The following is a 14,403-nucleotide window of genomic DNA, read 5'->3' as shown; positions in this document are numbered from 1 at the left end:
GACAGAACGGAACCAAGGGGGCTGGAGAGCACGGGGACTCTGCTCACTCACAGGCTTGTTTGAGCCCTTCCAAAGGTACAGTCCAGACGTCACGGACCTCTACGCCGAAGAGCCCGGCATCACTGACACGGCCTGCAAAGCCCTGCAGGATCCAGGCCCCTCCCGGGCCCCTGTTCCCCTACCACTCACCCGCAGTCCCTCTACTCCACCCACACAGCCTCTCACCTAGTCTTCCCCAGCCGATGTGCCCACCTCCCAGCCTCCATGTGCTGTTCCCTTCTCCTGGATGTCTTTCCCTCACTATCCCCTCGGCTTGTTCTTAAGCCACCGAGTCTTTGCTCCAGTCCCTTCCTCTCCATTCTAAACAACTTTCCCCCACCCACTCTCTGCTCCCCATGCTTTTCACATCTGTCACAGTGTCACTACCTGACAGGCCTAACTTTTGTTCTGCCTCCACGAGACCAGGGAGCTGAGGTGCTGCATCTGTAAGACCTCGTGCAGGACCTAGCACATAGCTGGCCCTCACCTGAATGAGCTCCAGGATGCTCACCTGCTCAAGACCTAACAGGTAGAGCTGTAACCACCCGCCCACCCACCCCACCACCACCAGCAAACGTCCACCAGACGTCTACCAGCTTGCTGGCCCTTATCTCGTGTCAGCAGCTTAAGAAATGTTGCAGGTTAGGTATTAAAAACTTCACTAGGATATTAAGAACTTAGGTGTCTTTAGGAAAATGCCCCGTTACGATAAAGCAGAGGCGTATCAGTTACCTGAAGCAGGTCAGTTTGTGTTGGGGAAAATCCTCGTAACTCTCAAAGCCAGATTCATTGGCATCAAAGATGGACAGTCTCTCATTTGTCAACAACTGTATCTCTTCCACCTGAGAGACATTGACCATTAACTAGACACAAGAGACAGGAAACTATCAATATAAGGCTGAAAACACAGCTGGAACTTACTGCATCAGGGAGATGCTGTTCATATCTTAGCTCGGGGTCATCCAGGTACTGTCCGCACTCAATGCACTTCAGAGGATCGGTCTGTGGAGGCACGAACACAAACAGCGCTCAGAGAGCCAGCCCCAAGCAATCGCATTAGTGGTGCACAACTGGTTTTACTCCCAGATATACGTTTACCTTGGAGGACACTACTGCCATTTTGGTTCGAGCCATTTTCTTCTCAGTTCTGTGTACCAAGCAGAAGGTTTTTTTAGTCATTTCACAACATATCAGAATCTGCCATCAAAGTTACACCTGATCCACCAGACACAGATGAGCACCAGACGCCGCATAAGGGGCAAGGTGCGAGGCCGTAAGCATCTTTACCACGCGGAGGGGAGCTGCCTCACACGGCAGGATTGGAACGTCTCAGTCCTGTGCTCACACTCCATCACGTACAAAGCTAAGGCTACTCCAGAATTCACTAAAAGCCCCTTTACTTGCTTTCTAGGACAACCATTTTAATATTATGATCTGCTTTGTATAAAGACAAAAATACGTTCTTACGGTTCTTTGCATGTAGTTCTGCGTCTCTTCTCCTCCTAAACGGAGAAAACAAAAGAGTGGAGGGTAAAAAAGTATTTTCCATCTGGATAATGCTTCAGTTAAGAATTTAATGTACAAGGTTATCACAAAACGTACATGGTTATCACAAAAGTCAGAGGCAGGAAGGCAGTCAGAGAACCACTGAGACCCAAGCCATCTCCAGTGTCTAGTCTTATACACAAAATTCCTTTTTTTAAAAAAATAAATTTATTGATTTTCTTTTATTTATTTTTGGCTGTGTTGGGTCTTTGTTGCTGCATGCGGGTTTTTCTCTAGTTGCAGCGAGCGGGGGCCACTCTTCGTTGCGGTGCGCGGGCTTCTCGTTGCGGTGGCTTCTCTCGTTGCGGAGCACGGGCTCTAGGCACGCAGTAGTTGTGGCATGTGGGCTCAGTAGTTGTGGCTTGTGGGCTCTAGAGCGCAGGGTCAGTAGTTGTGGCGCATAGGCTTAATTGCTCCATGGCATGTGGGATCTTCCCGGACCAGGGCTCGAACCTGTGTCCCCTGCATTTACAGGCAGATTCTTAACCACTGCGCTACCAGGGAAGCCCCTAAACAAAATTCTTATAACCAGACTTCCTTAAAAGACTCATAAGATCACTTTAAAAAAACGAACAAAAAAACCCAGCTTTACTGTATAAGTGGTACCTCAGAGTTGAAGAGGGGTACTATGGACTGAGTTGTATCCCTGGCCCCCCACCCAATTCCTACGTTGAAGCCCTAACACCAAATGTGACTGTATTTGGAGATGAGGCTTTTAAGGAAGTGACTATGGTTAAATGAGGTCACAAGGGTGTGGACCTAATCCAATAGGACTGGGGACCTCATAAAGAGGAAGGGACACCAGAGCTCTCTTTCTCCCTACGTGCTTGCACAGGGAAAGGCCATGTAAGGAACCAGCAAGAAGACAGCCGTCCACAAGCCAGGAAGAAAGACTTCTCCAGAAATTAACCCTGCTGGCCCTTTGAACTTTTAGTTCCAGTCTCCAGAACTGTAAGAAAATAAATGTCTATTGGTTAAGTCACCCAGACTGTCATATTTTGTTATGACGGCCCCTGCTGACTAATATAAGAGAAAATTTATTTCTAGAATTATTTTGGGTAAATGAAGGAATGGTAGAACACAACTATCACAATCTGTAACTCCCAGTGAAATAATGGATTTAAGCAATGACTGTTAAAAACATTAGGTGAAAAGCTGAGGGGAACTTTATAATGGATGGATCAGGCAGATGGCACCTGAGCTCAGTGATCAATCCTAACACCTTCAAAAGATAACCATGCCTTATGGTATGATGTAACAGGAAGTACACAGCATCACCTCAGAAGTACTCTGGGAAACAAGAGACCTGCCTCTGGTCAAGCCTCTGGACCTAACTACCGGTCTGCAGGCGGACAGGGCTGGAGGGATATGTCAAGCCTGAGAACCCACAGACGCTACAGGTAAGCTGGCTAGTTCCACCAAGTGCAAGAAAAAGGACAGGGTGAAACTGCAGATGACACACTGAGGACAAACAGGAACCAAGTGTATTATATAGGCTGTGTTGGGGTCCTGAATCCAACTGTAAAACACACAAGGGAGACCATCAGGGAAATCTGAACGGAGATTAGGTTTTTATATTATTGTGCTATGATAATGGTATAGCGGTGATTTTCTTTAAATAAATTTATTTATTTTTTAAATTTTTGGCTAAGTTGGGTCTTTGTTACTGCGCACGGGCTTTTCTCTAGCTGCACAGAGTCGGGGCTGCTCTTCGTTGTGGTGCACAGGCTTCTCATTGCAGTGGCTTCTCTTGTTGCAGAGCACGGGCTCTACGCATGCAGGCTTCATTAGTTGTGGCACGCGGGCTCAGTAGTTGTGGCTCACGGGCTCTAGAGCGCAGGCTCAGTAGTTGTGGCACACGGGCTTAGCTGCTCCGCGGCCTGTGGGTTCTTCTCGGACCAGGGCTCGAACCCGTGTCCCCTGCATTGGCAGGGGGATTCTTAACCACTGTGCCACCAGGGAAGCCCAGTGGTAATGTTTAAGAAGAGACTCCTCTCCTTTTAGAAGCACTTCTGTAGATATTTCAGCAATACATCTGGGATCTGTTTATCTTCAGAGCGAGGGAGGGTAAGGAGAACGAGTAAGGCTTGGGTAAAACATGCCTAATCATGGGTTGATAACTGTTGAAGGTTGATGACAATGTGAGGGTTTGCTATCCTTTTCTGCCTACCTTGGGGTATGTTTGAATGTTTCCATAAGAAAAATTGTTTAGAAAACACTTTAATATATTCCAGCCAATGGGATATTATGAAACACAGTAGAATTGAAAAAACTAGGCCTTACCTTTTCATCCTCATCTTTCTCATCAGAAACTTGTGGTTTTACTCCTTCAGGTTCTTTTTCTTCTGGTCTCCGTTTGCTAGCTCTATTGGATAAACAAATAAGTCAGATGTTAGCTTAAAAAAAAAAAAAACTATATTGCCAATTCACATAAAAATGACAAACTAATGCCTTCCTACAGAAAAGCAAACTATTCCCAATAGATCTGGTGAACAGATACTTTCTTCCCATCCAAAAAAGAAAGTCCCCTTGTCACAGTAGCTCCAAAGGTGTGTCACTAACTCGTGATCCTGAAAGGAAGCCTTCAGAAGCCCCATGTGACCCTCAGACGTGGGGCCTGATGAGAGGTGCCGGAAACTAAGAGACACGTGACAGTGCAGTGACAGGAGCACTACCCACGTGGCAGAGGGTATCAGGTAAGATGGGGCCCAGAGTTTGATTTCTTATCCAGCCCCGCCCAAACTGATCCAATCTTCCAATAGCACCAGCAATTCCCTGTAAACCTCTACATCACAGATCTCCAACAGTTATTTCGCTAATTTAAATTACACAAAGCACAGCACAAAAGCACAAGCATTTTAACCACTTACAGATCTTTGGGTTGACTTCTGTGCCTCTTTTCATCCTGAGAGGGGAAAGTGTGGGTGGAGAAATAAAGGGGGGAAAATTAATTTCTGAGTAAGAGCAAGACAAAACCCCAAAGTATCAGTTAAGGATTGCAGCACTGTGGAATGAGAGAACAGGAAAATCTGGGCAGGTCTACAGGGTAGAGATGAGGCTTCAAAAATGTTAACTCAGTTTCCTAACACCTACAAACAAGAGTTGACCGGTAGCTGGCAAACTTCCTGTAAAGGGCAAAAAAATACACATTTTCAGATGTACAAGCCACAGACCTGTGTCACAGCTACTCAACTCTGCCACTGTAGCACAAAAGCAGCCAGAAACAATACATAAGTGAAATGGTATGACTGTGTTCCAATAAAACTTTATGAAAACAGGCAGAGGGCCAGATTTGACCTGTGGATCATAGTTTACCAACCCCTGTCCTAGGATAGCTCAAAGTAAAAGGGAATATTATAGCCATTTTGCTTATGTCGGCCAAAATGCCCATAGCTCCATCTGTCGTTTGGTCAGGGGTGAAGATGTCATACAGACAGGCATTGGGACAGTAGGAGTGGGGTAGGGGGTGACAACACTAAACTTCGGAATCTAGTATGGGACAGAAGTAGAAGTAGGAATTCCCGACTTGGTCACCAACTCATTAGACAAAGTCAAATGTTTGATCCTTTTGTCCTTTTCTGCCGTGAGGCAAAAGTGCTGGCTGTGTGGTCTAAAGCTCCTGCCAGTTGCCGTCTGAGGAAAATGGGTGGTTTGACAGCACCGCTAAGATCTCTCTAGATCTGAAGGGATGCCAGGCGAGTGCTGACAGTAAGGTAATGAATATCCAGACAGAAAAGATGAGAGACAATAAGATGTTAGATAGAACAAGCTGGAGGAAACACCGAAAGGATCATCTGCCATAGAACAAGAAGGGGTGCCCGCTGGAAGCGAGAATGCTCACGACCCAGCAAGTCTGACCTCTGGCTCTGCTCTCTAGATCTCAGACAGAAAACCAGAGACAATCCTGGGACCACCCTCGTTTGGCTTCTCTTAGACAGGGACCAAACTGCTAAGGAGCTTAAGAGTCCTGTGCTGCGGCCCCCAGCAGCTGTGTCCCCCTCCCCTGGAGTTCACAGCCCTGTGGATAACCTTGCTGCCCAGGACGTTTACACAGGCCCACCCCTGGATCAATGTAGTGTTTTAGGGTTTAAATGTGCTCGCTTAGCTGAACTGGGGAAGCTGGCAGGGAAGGGAGGAGCTAGGCTCAGAACTCAGGAGACTGACTGGTTGGTAAAGCAGCACAAGTGTGATGACACCATGTAGCTGGGGTGACACGTCAAGCCTTCTCAGGGCAGAGGCTCTGAAGAGAAGCTGGCTCCACACACGCCTTAGTCCAGCACACAGAGGCCCTCCCCACCGTTACGATGCACAGACAACTGAACACTCACTATGTATCAGGCGCTGACATGAAGTGACAGCCACCCACCCCCACGAAGGGTAGCAGCTGACCTGCCCAGCGCCACCCCACGGGCAGGTAGGGCTGGAGCTGAACACAGAGCCCTACCCCACGCCGTTTCTCCCCACCAACTGGGAACGTAAGGATCAGGTAGAGATAAGTGACAGAGTCAGTCTTTACTTTGTCTTCTCCTTCATTCATTTCAGCCTGAGCTCCTCCGGGCCTTGCATCTCTGTCTGGCTCCTCCTTAGATTTCTGTTTAGGTGTTCTGCCGCAGAACGAAACACACAGTCAGCTCAGGGCGCCCGCTGCCCTTTCAAGCAGCCCCAGTGAGGGGTTTACACGGTCTCCTCCCCTAAGTTAGAGCATGGATTGTATTTCTTATCTGAAGGGCAAGTTTTCAGAGCAAGAAACCCAGAAGGCATTTATTACTTCAGAAAGTATGATCTCGGAAGCACCATCTACACTTCACTGTTGCTGAGACACGCAGTAGTTTAAAAACAAAAGAGACAACAGGGCTCCACTGATCTCTGGTAACCTGATGGGAATCCTGCCTGTGGTGGATTCCTGTGCAGGTTTGCTAGCTGGCCTGAGGTGCCGTCCAGAAAGTCCTCACCTCTCCGTCCGCCAGGGCCCGGCCACTCAGTTCAGGTGTTCTGCCCACCCCAGACTCAGGCCCAGTCTCAACATTTGCTTCAGCCCACTGTCTGTCAGAGGCTGCTTTCCACTTCTGCCCTCAGGTGCTGCCACTGCCATGAGAGCACACCCAGGCTGCCCAAGTCTTGGGGCTGAAGCGGGTCCACCTGACCAAGATCAGCCAATGGCCACTGAGCTGCAAACATGTAAGCTCAAAACATGCTTACTCTCGTAAGCCACTGAGCTTTGGGGCAGTTTGTCATACGGCGTCTTCACAGCTGTGGGGAAGAGACAGAGCTGCTCAACGCCCTTTAACCACCACCTGACTAGCTGCTTGCTGTATGAGCACCACTAAGAAGAGGCCTGGGGTCAAGGTCAGCTAAATCTCACCTGACCTCAGCCTTCACTGTGGTGGTCTGACCTTACACGAGCAGAAGTCATCCACACATTATATGTATGATCAGTGCACTTAACACTCTGTCCAATCCATTATTTTTACCAGAACGCTTATTTTAGCAAGTAAGCTTCACAAAGTACAAAGGCATGTTAACTATACTTACAGTTCTTTGGTTTGACTTCTGAGTCTCTTTTCTTCCTAAGTGGAGGGGAGGGGGAGACAAAAAAAAAAAAAAAGACTAGTTAATTTTTGCATTTGATTTGAATCTTTCTACTGAAGAGTTTTACGGAAATAAAATACTTAAACTGATCCTGCAGTCTAGTTGGAATAAAGGTTCTCTTCTTTCAAGACAGCACATTTTTGGGACTTTCCTGGTGGTCCAGTGGCTAAGACTCTGTGTTCCTAATGCTGGGGGCCCAGGTTCGATCCCTGGTCGGGGAACTGGATCCACATGCCACAACTAAGAGTTCGCATGCCACAACTAAAGATCCCGAATGCCGAAATAAATTTTAAAAAAAAAAGGCACTTTTTTTGGTGGGGTAGGTAGGCAGGAAGTTAAAGAACTCTTAGACAGATCCTGATGTTTAAGAGGGATTTGGGGGCAAAATACTATCTACTTGTCCTTATTAAGTGTTGACAGTCTCATAGAAAACTTTATCAAAACTAGGAATCTAATAAAGAAATGAAGTAGAATGACCCAATCTGGAAAAGAGCTCCATCTCAAACATGGACAACAAACTGTTTTGAGCCTGAATTTAGAGAGCTAAACATGCCTCTCCAGAGAGCAGAATTCAGCCTCAGGAACCCCACACACTTTGTAAGGAGATCACAAAGGTTGGTGATGTTAACAGAAGAAACACATTGCAGACCTTCCTCCTGGAAGAAGAGATCCTGGGAGTCTGGTCACAGACAAGGGATTTCAATCTTGCCCTAAAATCCTTCTTTGGAGGGTGGTGGTCACGCTAGTCCACTAGAACCGCTTCTTCTCAAACAATTCAACATGTGTCCCAACTGTAACTGCTGCTAACTTTAACTAGGATCAGGGTAGGGAAGTGATCAGTTAAAGACTAGTTTCAAGTACCAAATAATTCAAGAATTATACATCTTTAGTTGACTCCCCATTAGGACAAAATAACAGACACCCATCCTTTAACAGGCTCTCAATAAGGGCACACACCACCCACCCATTTGAGTTTCTAAGAAACTTCTAATCAATGTCTTAATAAAACCAAAAGGGACCTAGGGCTTCCCTGGTGGCGCAGTGGTTGAGAGGCCGCCTGCCGATGCAGGGGACACGGGTTCGTGCCCCGGTCCGGGAAGATCCCACATGCCGCGGAGCAGCTGGGCCCGTGAGCCATGGCCGCTGGGCCTGCGCGTCCGGAGCCTGTGCTCCGCAACGGGAGAGGCCACAACAGTGAGAGGCCCGCGTACCACAAAAAACAACAACAACAACAAAAAACCCAAAAGGGACCTGATATTGTTCTACCACCTGTGACTGACCAATGTCAGCCCTTTGTCATATGGGGCAGTGCTGTCTAATGGTAAAGCTTCCAGTATCAGACCCCCTATTCCTTCTCCTACCCCCTCCCATGGGGGTTCAGTGGGTACATCTGTATTTCACAGAACCTTAACTCTGATTTTACAAAGGAGCTGGAGGTCTGGTGAAAGAACTCATCTGATCTCAGTTAAGAATGCAACTCTATACCTGGACGATACTATAGCACTTTAGCACCTCATGTGTTTGAAAATGAGACCTTCACAAGGACCTCATGGGCAGGAGAGGCAGGCAGGAGAGGGGACAGACTGAAGCTCTGTGACTGACTGATCAAGTAGCAGAGGTTCAGCTGACTTCCAGGCCTACCGCTGATTTACTATCACCACAGCCAGGTAACACACCTTCCACATAGAGAACCAGCAGAAAAATGAGTTTGAAGAGCATTTTAGCTAAATTCAAGGTCACTTTGATCGTTAGTGAAAGTCACTCTGTTCCTACACGCTCCCCACACCCTCACCCCCCTTCCTAGAACCAAATGGTTTCTGAGATTAAGGTGGAAGTGACAAACCTGGAGGTGACCGGGCTTTACTTTATCATCTCTTTCTTCTTCTTCCACGTGTGTTCCTGGTCTTACTCTTCCCGGTTCTTCTGCAGGGAGCAGTCCAGCAACTCTGTCAAGCAAAATCACACACCCTAATGTTGACTTTCACAGACTCCTCCCGTGGAAGCAATTTTCAAAAGGTCTTCCTTCCTACCCACCGCCCCAAAAAAATCAATCTTCATCTCAGGAGCCCTGAAAGGCACATATTACCTCAACATTTAATATTTAATACAAGCTTTAGATCTAGTTCTGATAACGGCCAGTTGCCCCCAATTCACCCTTTGCAAGACAATTCTACCTGAACAACAAGGTTAATAATCTGACTGCAAACTCGGCATCCTTAAGCTATCTATGGTCACCCCGGCAACTCACCATAAAGTTCTTCTTTTTAGAAGATTTCAGAAAAGTAATTTCAGTCATCAAGATTATATATTGCACAGAAAAGATTATTATTCTTACCGTTCTCTGGATGTAACTCTACGTCTCTTTTCCTCCTATATGGAGAGAAGGGAAAAAGAGAAAAACAATATTTTAAAAGAAGATCAAAACCAAAAGTATGAGTCAAAGTATTAAATAAATACATTTGATGTGGTTAAAAACAGGGGTTGAGGGGTAATCTGGGTTTGGGGGAGATCTGGGCAACCTTCAGCCTGGTGTTGATGTCCCACCACCCTCAAAACAAAGAGAGGCCCAGGAGCTGGCCCGGCCCACATCTGGGCACTAGAGGTCATCTAGTGACGCTACGTAAAGTCAAAGATCCGCCTCATGTCAGGAATTTGTTAATACTAGAAAAAAACCAAAGTAGTAATTTGGGATTCACATCAGGAAGTGATGATGACAACCTAAACTGGACACCAGCCCTTCTCTGATGAATACCTTAGTACACTACTTCCCTAAGTTCACAACGCTTGCCATCTCCAGGATATGTGTATTTATGTATTTAAGAGGGATAAAAATATTGTGGTGAAAAAAAAAATATTGTGGTGATGAAACCGATCTATGTCTTGTTTGAGGTGGAGGTTACAAGAATGCATGCATGCGTACACGTGACCATACATGCACAGTGAATAAAGTCTGTAGATTACGCCGATGTCCATGTTCTGGTTTTGCTATTACAGTTATGTGAGATGTTACCATTGGAGAAAGTTGGATAAACTACACAGAACCCCTGTACTATATTGTACGGAATTAATCTGTATGTGTATATATAAAATTCTGCCTCCAGACTGCCTTTAGACTTGAGCTACAACATCAACTCTTCCCTGGGTCTGCAGCCTGTTGGCCTGTCCTGCACATTTCAGACTTGCCAGCCTGAAATCGTGACTCAGTTGCTTAAATTAATCTCATATATACAGACATCACTGGGTCTGTTTCTCTGGAGAACCCTAAGATAGATTTTATACTTATATACTACAGTTATACATACATACATATCATCTGAAACAATACAGAAGAAACTGATGAATGCTCGCCTCTCAAAGGAAGGACAGGATGGAGAGGGGGGAGTACCACCCCTATGTACCAAACAGCCTTTTGTACTGTTTTACCAAATGCATGTATTTAATACCTGTTTTAAAAAACATAGTGAGATCTCAAAACTTCAATTGACTAAAGTAAGATTCTCTCTGTAATACTACTTATTTGACCACCACCACCTGATAACACTGGTGTGGTGCACTGAGCCTTACTCTAGCATATCGGGATAAACCCTGTTTCGACAAGTGTTCATCCTCCAAGTCCCCAAGGTCTCACACACACTGCCAGTGAAACTGCTTCCTGCTTGGGAAAGAGTGGCCCAGTTCGTTTCTTTAGAAGCTAGGAGGCTGTGTAAGCCCTCCAAAAGGTTAGAGGGCAAAGAACAGCTCTAAAACTGGCACACTTGTTAAAAAAAAAAAGACTTGCCAATATTACAAGAGCCAGCTTGCTTTCACCTGTGACACGTTTTCTTAGGAGGCAAGGGATGTGGCCACGTGACTTGGACAAGCTGTTTCCCTCTGTCTCAGTGTCCCACCTGTGAGTGGACAGTCTGACTAAACAGGAGAATGAGTATGTCTTTTACAACAGGACGTCAAGTCCACCTCAGTGATACTGGTAGCCTGAGTCCAGTGCTTCTCGCTCAGTGCAACTGTGCCCCCCAGGGGACATGTGGGAAAGTCTGAAGGTGATTTTGGTTGTCACAACTGGGAGGAGCGAGAGGGACTGTTACGGGCATCTAAGGAGTAGAGGTCGGGACCTTGCTAAACATTCTATGATGCACAGGACTCACCCCCACAGAAAAGGTTTATCTGGCCCCAAAAGTCAATGCCTTCGTTGAGAAATCCTGCCTTAGAGCAAACCACGGATACTCATCTTTAGCAGGTAACGGGGCATTTACTACCCACCTGTAAACCTATAGACTTCCCGACTTACACAGCTAATCCTGTGGCAGGACTGAAATAGATAGTGTGTGACCATCTGGTATTATCTAGGTTTGCCCCTCAAGTCACATGGGACAGCGCTAGAGACTGACATTTTCGATATTGGAGGCCTTTGGCAAGCCGCCAGTTTTCTAACCTAAAAAGTCTAAGCAGCATTATTACAATACACATAACATGACAATTCTGCTTTTCTAGAGAAATTAGATGTGGAAAAGGGGCTTATCTGACATCACAAGGAAATGCTTTAAACACATCGCATCTGCTGGTTTGACTGTCAAATCTTGACAACTGGAGAGGTAGGAAAGTAGACAGGAGGGAACAGACCAAAGTCACGGGCCTTCTGAGTCCTCAGGTCTAACCCTAACACACTTCGTACTGCCCTGGGTCCAGGGATATGTTCTAACATCCTCTCAGTCACTTCCGGGCCATAGACAGACCAAGTATACATTCACAACTACCAGCAAGTGTACCAAAATAAGGCAGAGTTAAGAAACTTAAACACGAGCCCTACCTGGTCTTTTTCTTCTTCATCGACAGAATCATCTGATTTTGCTTTTTCAGCGTCTTCCTCAGGTTTCCGTTTGGCAGGGCTGTCACACACAGTAAAGCCAACTGTTAGCTCAGCCAGACCCTAGTCCTCCAGTGGGCACGAAACAACTTATATTCCTCCCTACCAAGAGTACCCTCTGTTTGGAAAGATTCAGGGCATGGACACCCTCTTCCCTCCAAGGAGAAGCCCTTTCTGCCAGGACGTTAAAAGAAGCTTTGAGCTTAATGTTTCTTTGGATGACAGGTTTAGAATACCACCATTTTGCAAACCTTAAGAAATAATGGATCTAGACTTTGATCAACGGCTGCTAGAATCACCGAACAGACATTACATGCCTCTGATGGACAGCCCCATGCCGTCAATGAAGTCTCACAAAATAAGGCTGGAATCTGATCAAGACTCTAGACCTAACTACCAGTGTACAGAGAACTGGAGACAAGGGAACACATTAACCACCAAAACGATGCAGTCAGCCAGACCTAGAAGCTAGTAGACAAAAGACCTATTTTCTTTAAATAAATGGCAAGAAACTAAGGAATCTATCACTTGAAAGGCTTAAGGAGCAAATCAACCAAACTCTGTTACACAAGGGGAAGAATGAACACTGCTATGTATTTGTTAGTAAGGAACTGTTACACTTTATAAGGCATGTTTTGTCTTCTTCAAAAGACAGTTTGCTAGATGTTAGCAATTATAGCAAAATATGAATAAAAAACTTGTCAGAGAAAGAGACCTTGTCATCTAGAAATATCATATTTGTGGATAAGATGACATGTCCGATTTGTTTCAAAGTAATCCAACTGGGGGGACATGGGTGTGTATGGAGTTGTAATCCATTTGGAATAATTCACTTGGAGCATATGGGGGTATAGATGAAACAACAGGCAGGAGCTGTTAACTGTTGTTGACACTGGGTGATAGGTACACAGGGGTTCATTTTACTATCCTTGGTAATTTTGTGTATGTACATTTGAAGTTTCCTATGTTAAGAGTAAAAATGGATGAGGTCTTCAGAAATGCTGTTCATGGATGTCTAATTACAGAATAGCAAAAGGAAAACCTAAGCAATGTGGAAGTCAGAATTACTAAGTTACATCCTACTAATTCTATACGTGTTTTACCAAAAACAGTTGGCCCCTAAAATGGGGGCTGTCCATTCATTATATACTGACCCCCTTGTGAAATGAGATGTGATGGTGGTCTGCCTGGTAGTTTGCCTTGTAATCCTGGGGCTAGATGAGACTTCAGCTGCTTAAAGAAAAAGAAACAAAAAAGCCACTATGAATAAAGAGTTCACAGCGAAGGTACAGTTCTTCAGCATTACCAAGCTGGTGCAGAGACCAGGTTCTGAGGATTAAGTATCCTTCTCCTCTTATTCTAAGCAACCACCATCTTGATAAAGTCATCAAATTAGCACCTGCCAGTTTGCTGGGCCATTTCAACACAAGCTCTTGTATGAGGGGCCCAACCCTGAGACGGAAAAGGAAACAGAACCTCCGCTTATTTCGTCAAAAGATGAAGTGGCCAAGCACCTGACCTGAGCTCAAGTCCCATGCTCTTATTTTTAAAAATTCCAGAAGAGTTACTCTGACTACAAGCGGGGAAGGAGTCTAAGAATAAATGTTCAGCTTAAACAGGCATGTAACTTAGACGTAATAAACATCAGTAGCTCCTGTTATCTTATACCTCATAAATTCAACCACATTTGGGGATCTAATGCTCTATAACTTGGTTGAAGACAAAAATTGCAGGTATATATCTAAGCTAGTTAGAAGTATACACAAGAGGGAATTCCATGGTGGTCCAGTGGTTAAGACTCGGCACTCTCACTGCTGAGGGCCCGAGTTCGATCCCCGGTTGGAGAACTAAGATCGTACAAGCCGAGCAACACAGCCACCCCCCACCCCCGCCCCCCAAAAACAAAAAAACCCAAAAAGATACACAAAAAACAAGTACTGCCGGTGGAGGGGTTGTGTGGGGGGGGAACAGACAGACCCTATGGCGCCAAGTCTGTCCTCCCCTTAGGTGGTACCAGACTCCAACGAGGTCAAACGAGTCAAGCACTCTTACATTTTGTTTCTGCATCGGACTTGCTTCTCCTGGGCATGCAAAGTTTGGAAACAGGTTTGGGGGACTTCTTTTTCTCTGCTATTTCCACTCTGTGCTCCTCACCACTTGTCTGGCTCCCGTTTTCTAGACATCCATTCACTTCCCGACTGAAAGCATGAGCTCCGTTCTCCAAGGACAAATCTTTATTTAAAAGGGATTTGACTTTAGCCAGGTAGCCCTCCTACAGCAGGAAAGGATAATTTAAGTAGCAGTGAATGTAAACAAGTGGCAATGAGAGAATAAGGAAACACATGCGCTTCCTTTGTAACTATCAGGTA

The 14,403-nt window shown here is 45.7% G+C and overlaps 1 protein-coding gene across 4 annotated transcripts in view; it reads right to left on the bottom strand.

Moving 5' to 3' along the window:
• DNMT1 (DNA methyltransferase 1) overlaps positions 1-14,403 on the bottom strand; it is a 42,302-nt gene that overhangs the window by 19,183 nt on the left and 8,716 nt on the right. For 2 of the 4 annotated variants that reach the window (XM_060145234.1, XM_060145231.1), the window contains exons 4-16: positions 14,087-14,306; positions 13,189-13,267; positions 11,978-12,056; positions 9,509-9,543; positions 9,017-9,119; positions 7,117-7,151; positions 6,101-6,188; positions 4,455-4,489; positions 3,868-3,949; positions 1,507-1,541; positions 1,138-1,186; positions 961-1,041; positions 772-881 (exon numbers count right to left, since the gene is read on the bottom strand). In XM_060145234.1, the coding sequence (XP_060001217.1) occupies positions 772-881; positions 961-1,041; positions 1,138-1,186; positions 1,507-1,541; positions 3,868-3,949; positions 4,455-4,489; positions 6,101-6,188; positions 7,117-7,151; positions 9,017-9,119; positions 9,509-9,543; positions 11,978-12,056; positions 13,189-13,267; positions 14,087-14,306 (1,031 nt within the window). The remainder of the gene's footprint in view (positions 1-771; positions 882-960; positions 1,042-1,137; positions 1,187-1,506; positions 1,542-3,867; positions 3,950-4,454; positions 4,490-6,100; positions 6,189-7,116; positions 7,152-9,016; positions 9,120-9,508; positions 9,544-11,977; positions 12,057-13,188; positions 13,268-14,086; positions 14,307-14,403) is intronic. The other 2 variants (XM_060145232.1, XM_060145233.1) reach the window with 2 other exon arrangements.

This window comes from Lagenorhynchus albirostris, chromosome 3 (genome assembly GCF_949774975.1).
Source record: "Lagenorhynchus albirostris chromosome 3, mLagAlb1.1, whole genome shotgun sequence".
Lineage (NCBI taxonomy): Eukaryota > Metazoa > Chordata > Mammalia > Artiodactyla > Delphinidae > Lagenorhynchus > Lagenorhynchus albirostris.
Note: the sequence above shows the minus strand (reverse complement) of the source record. Positions and strands in the feature narration are given on the sequence as shown.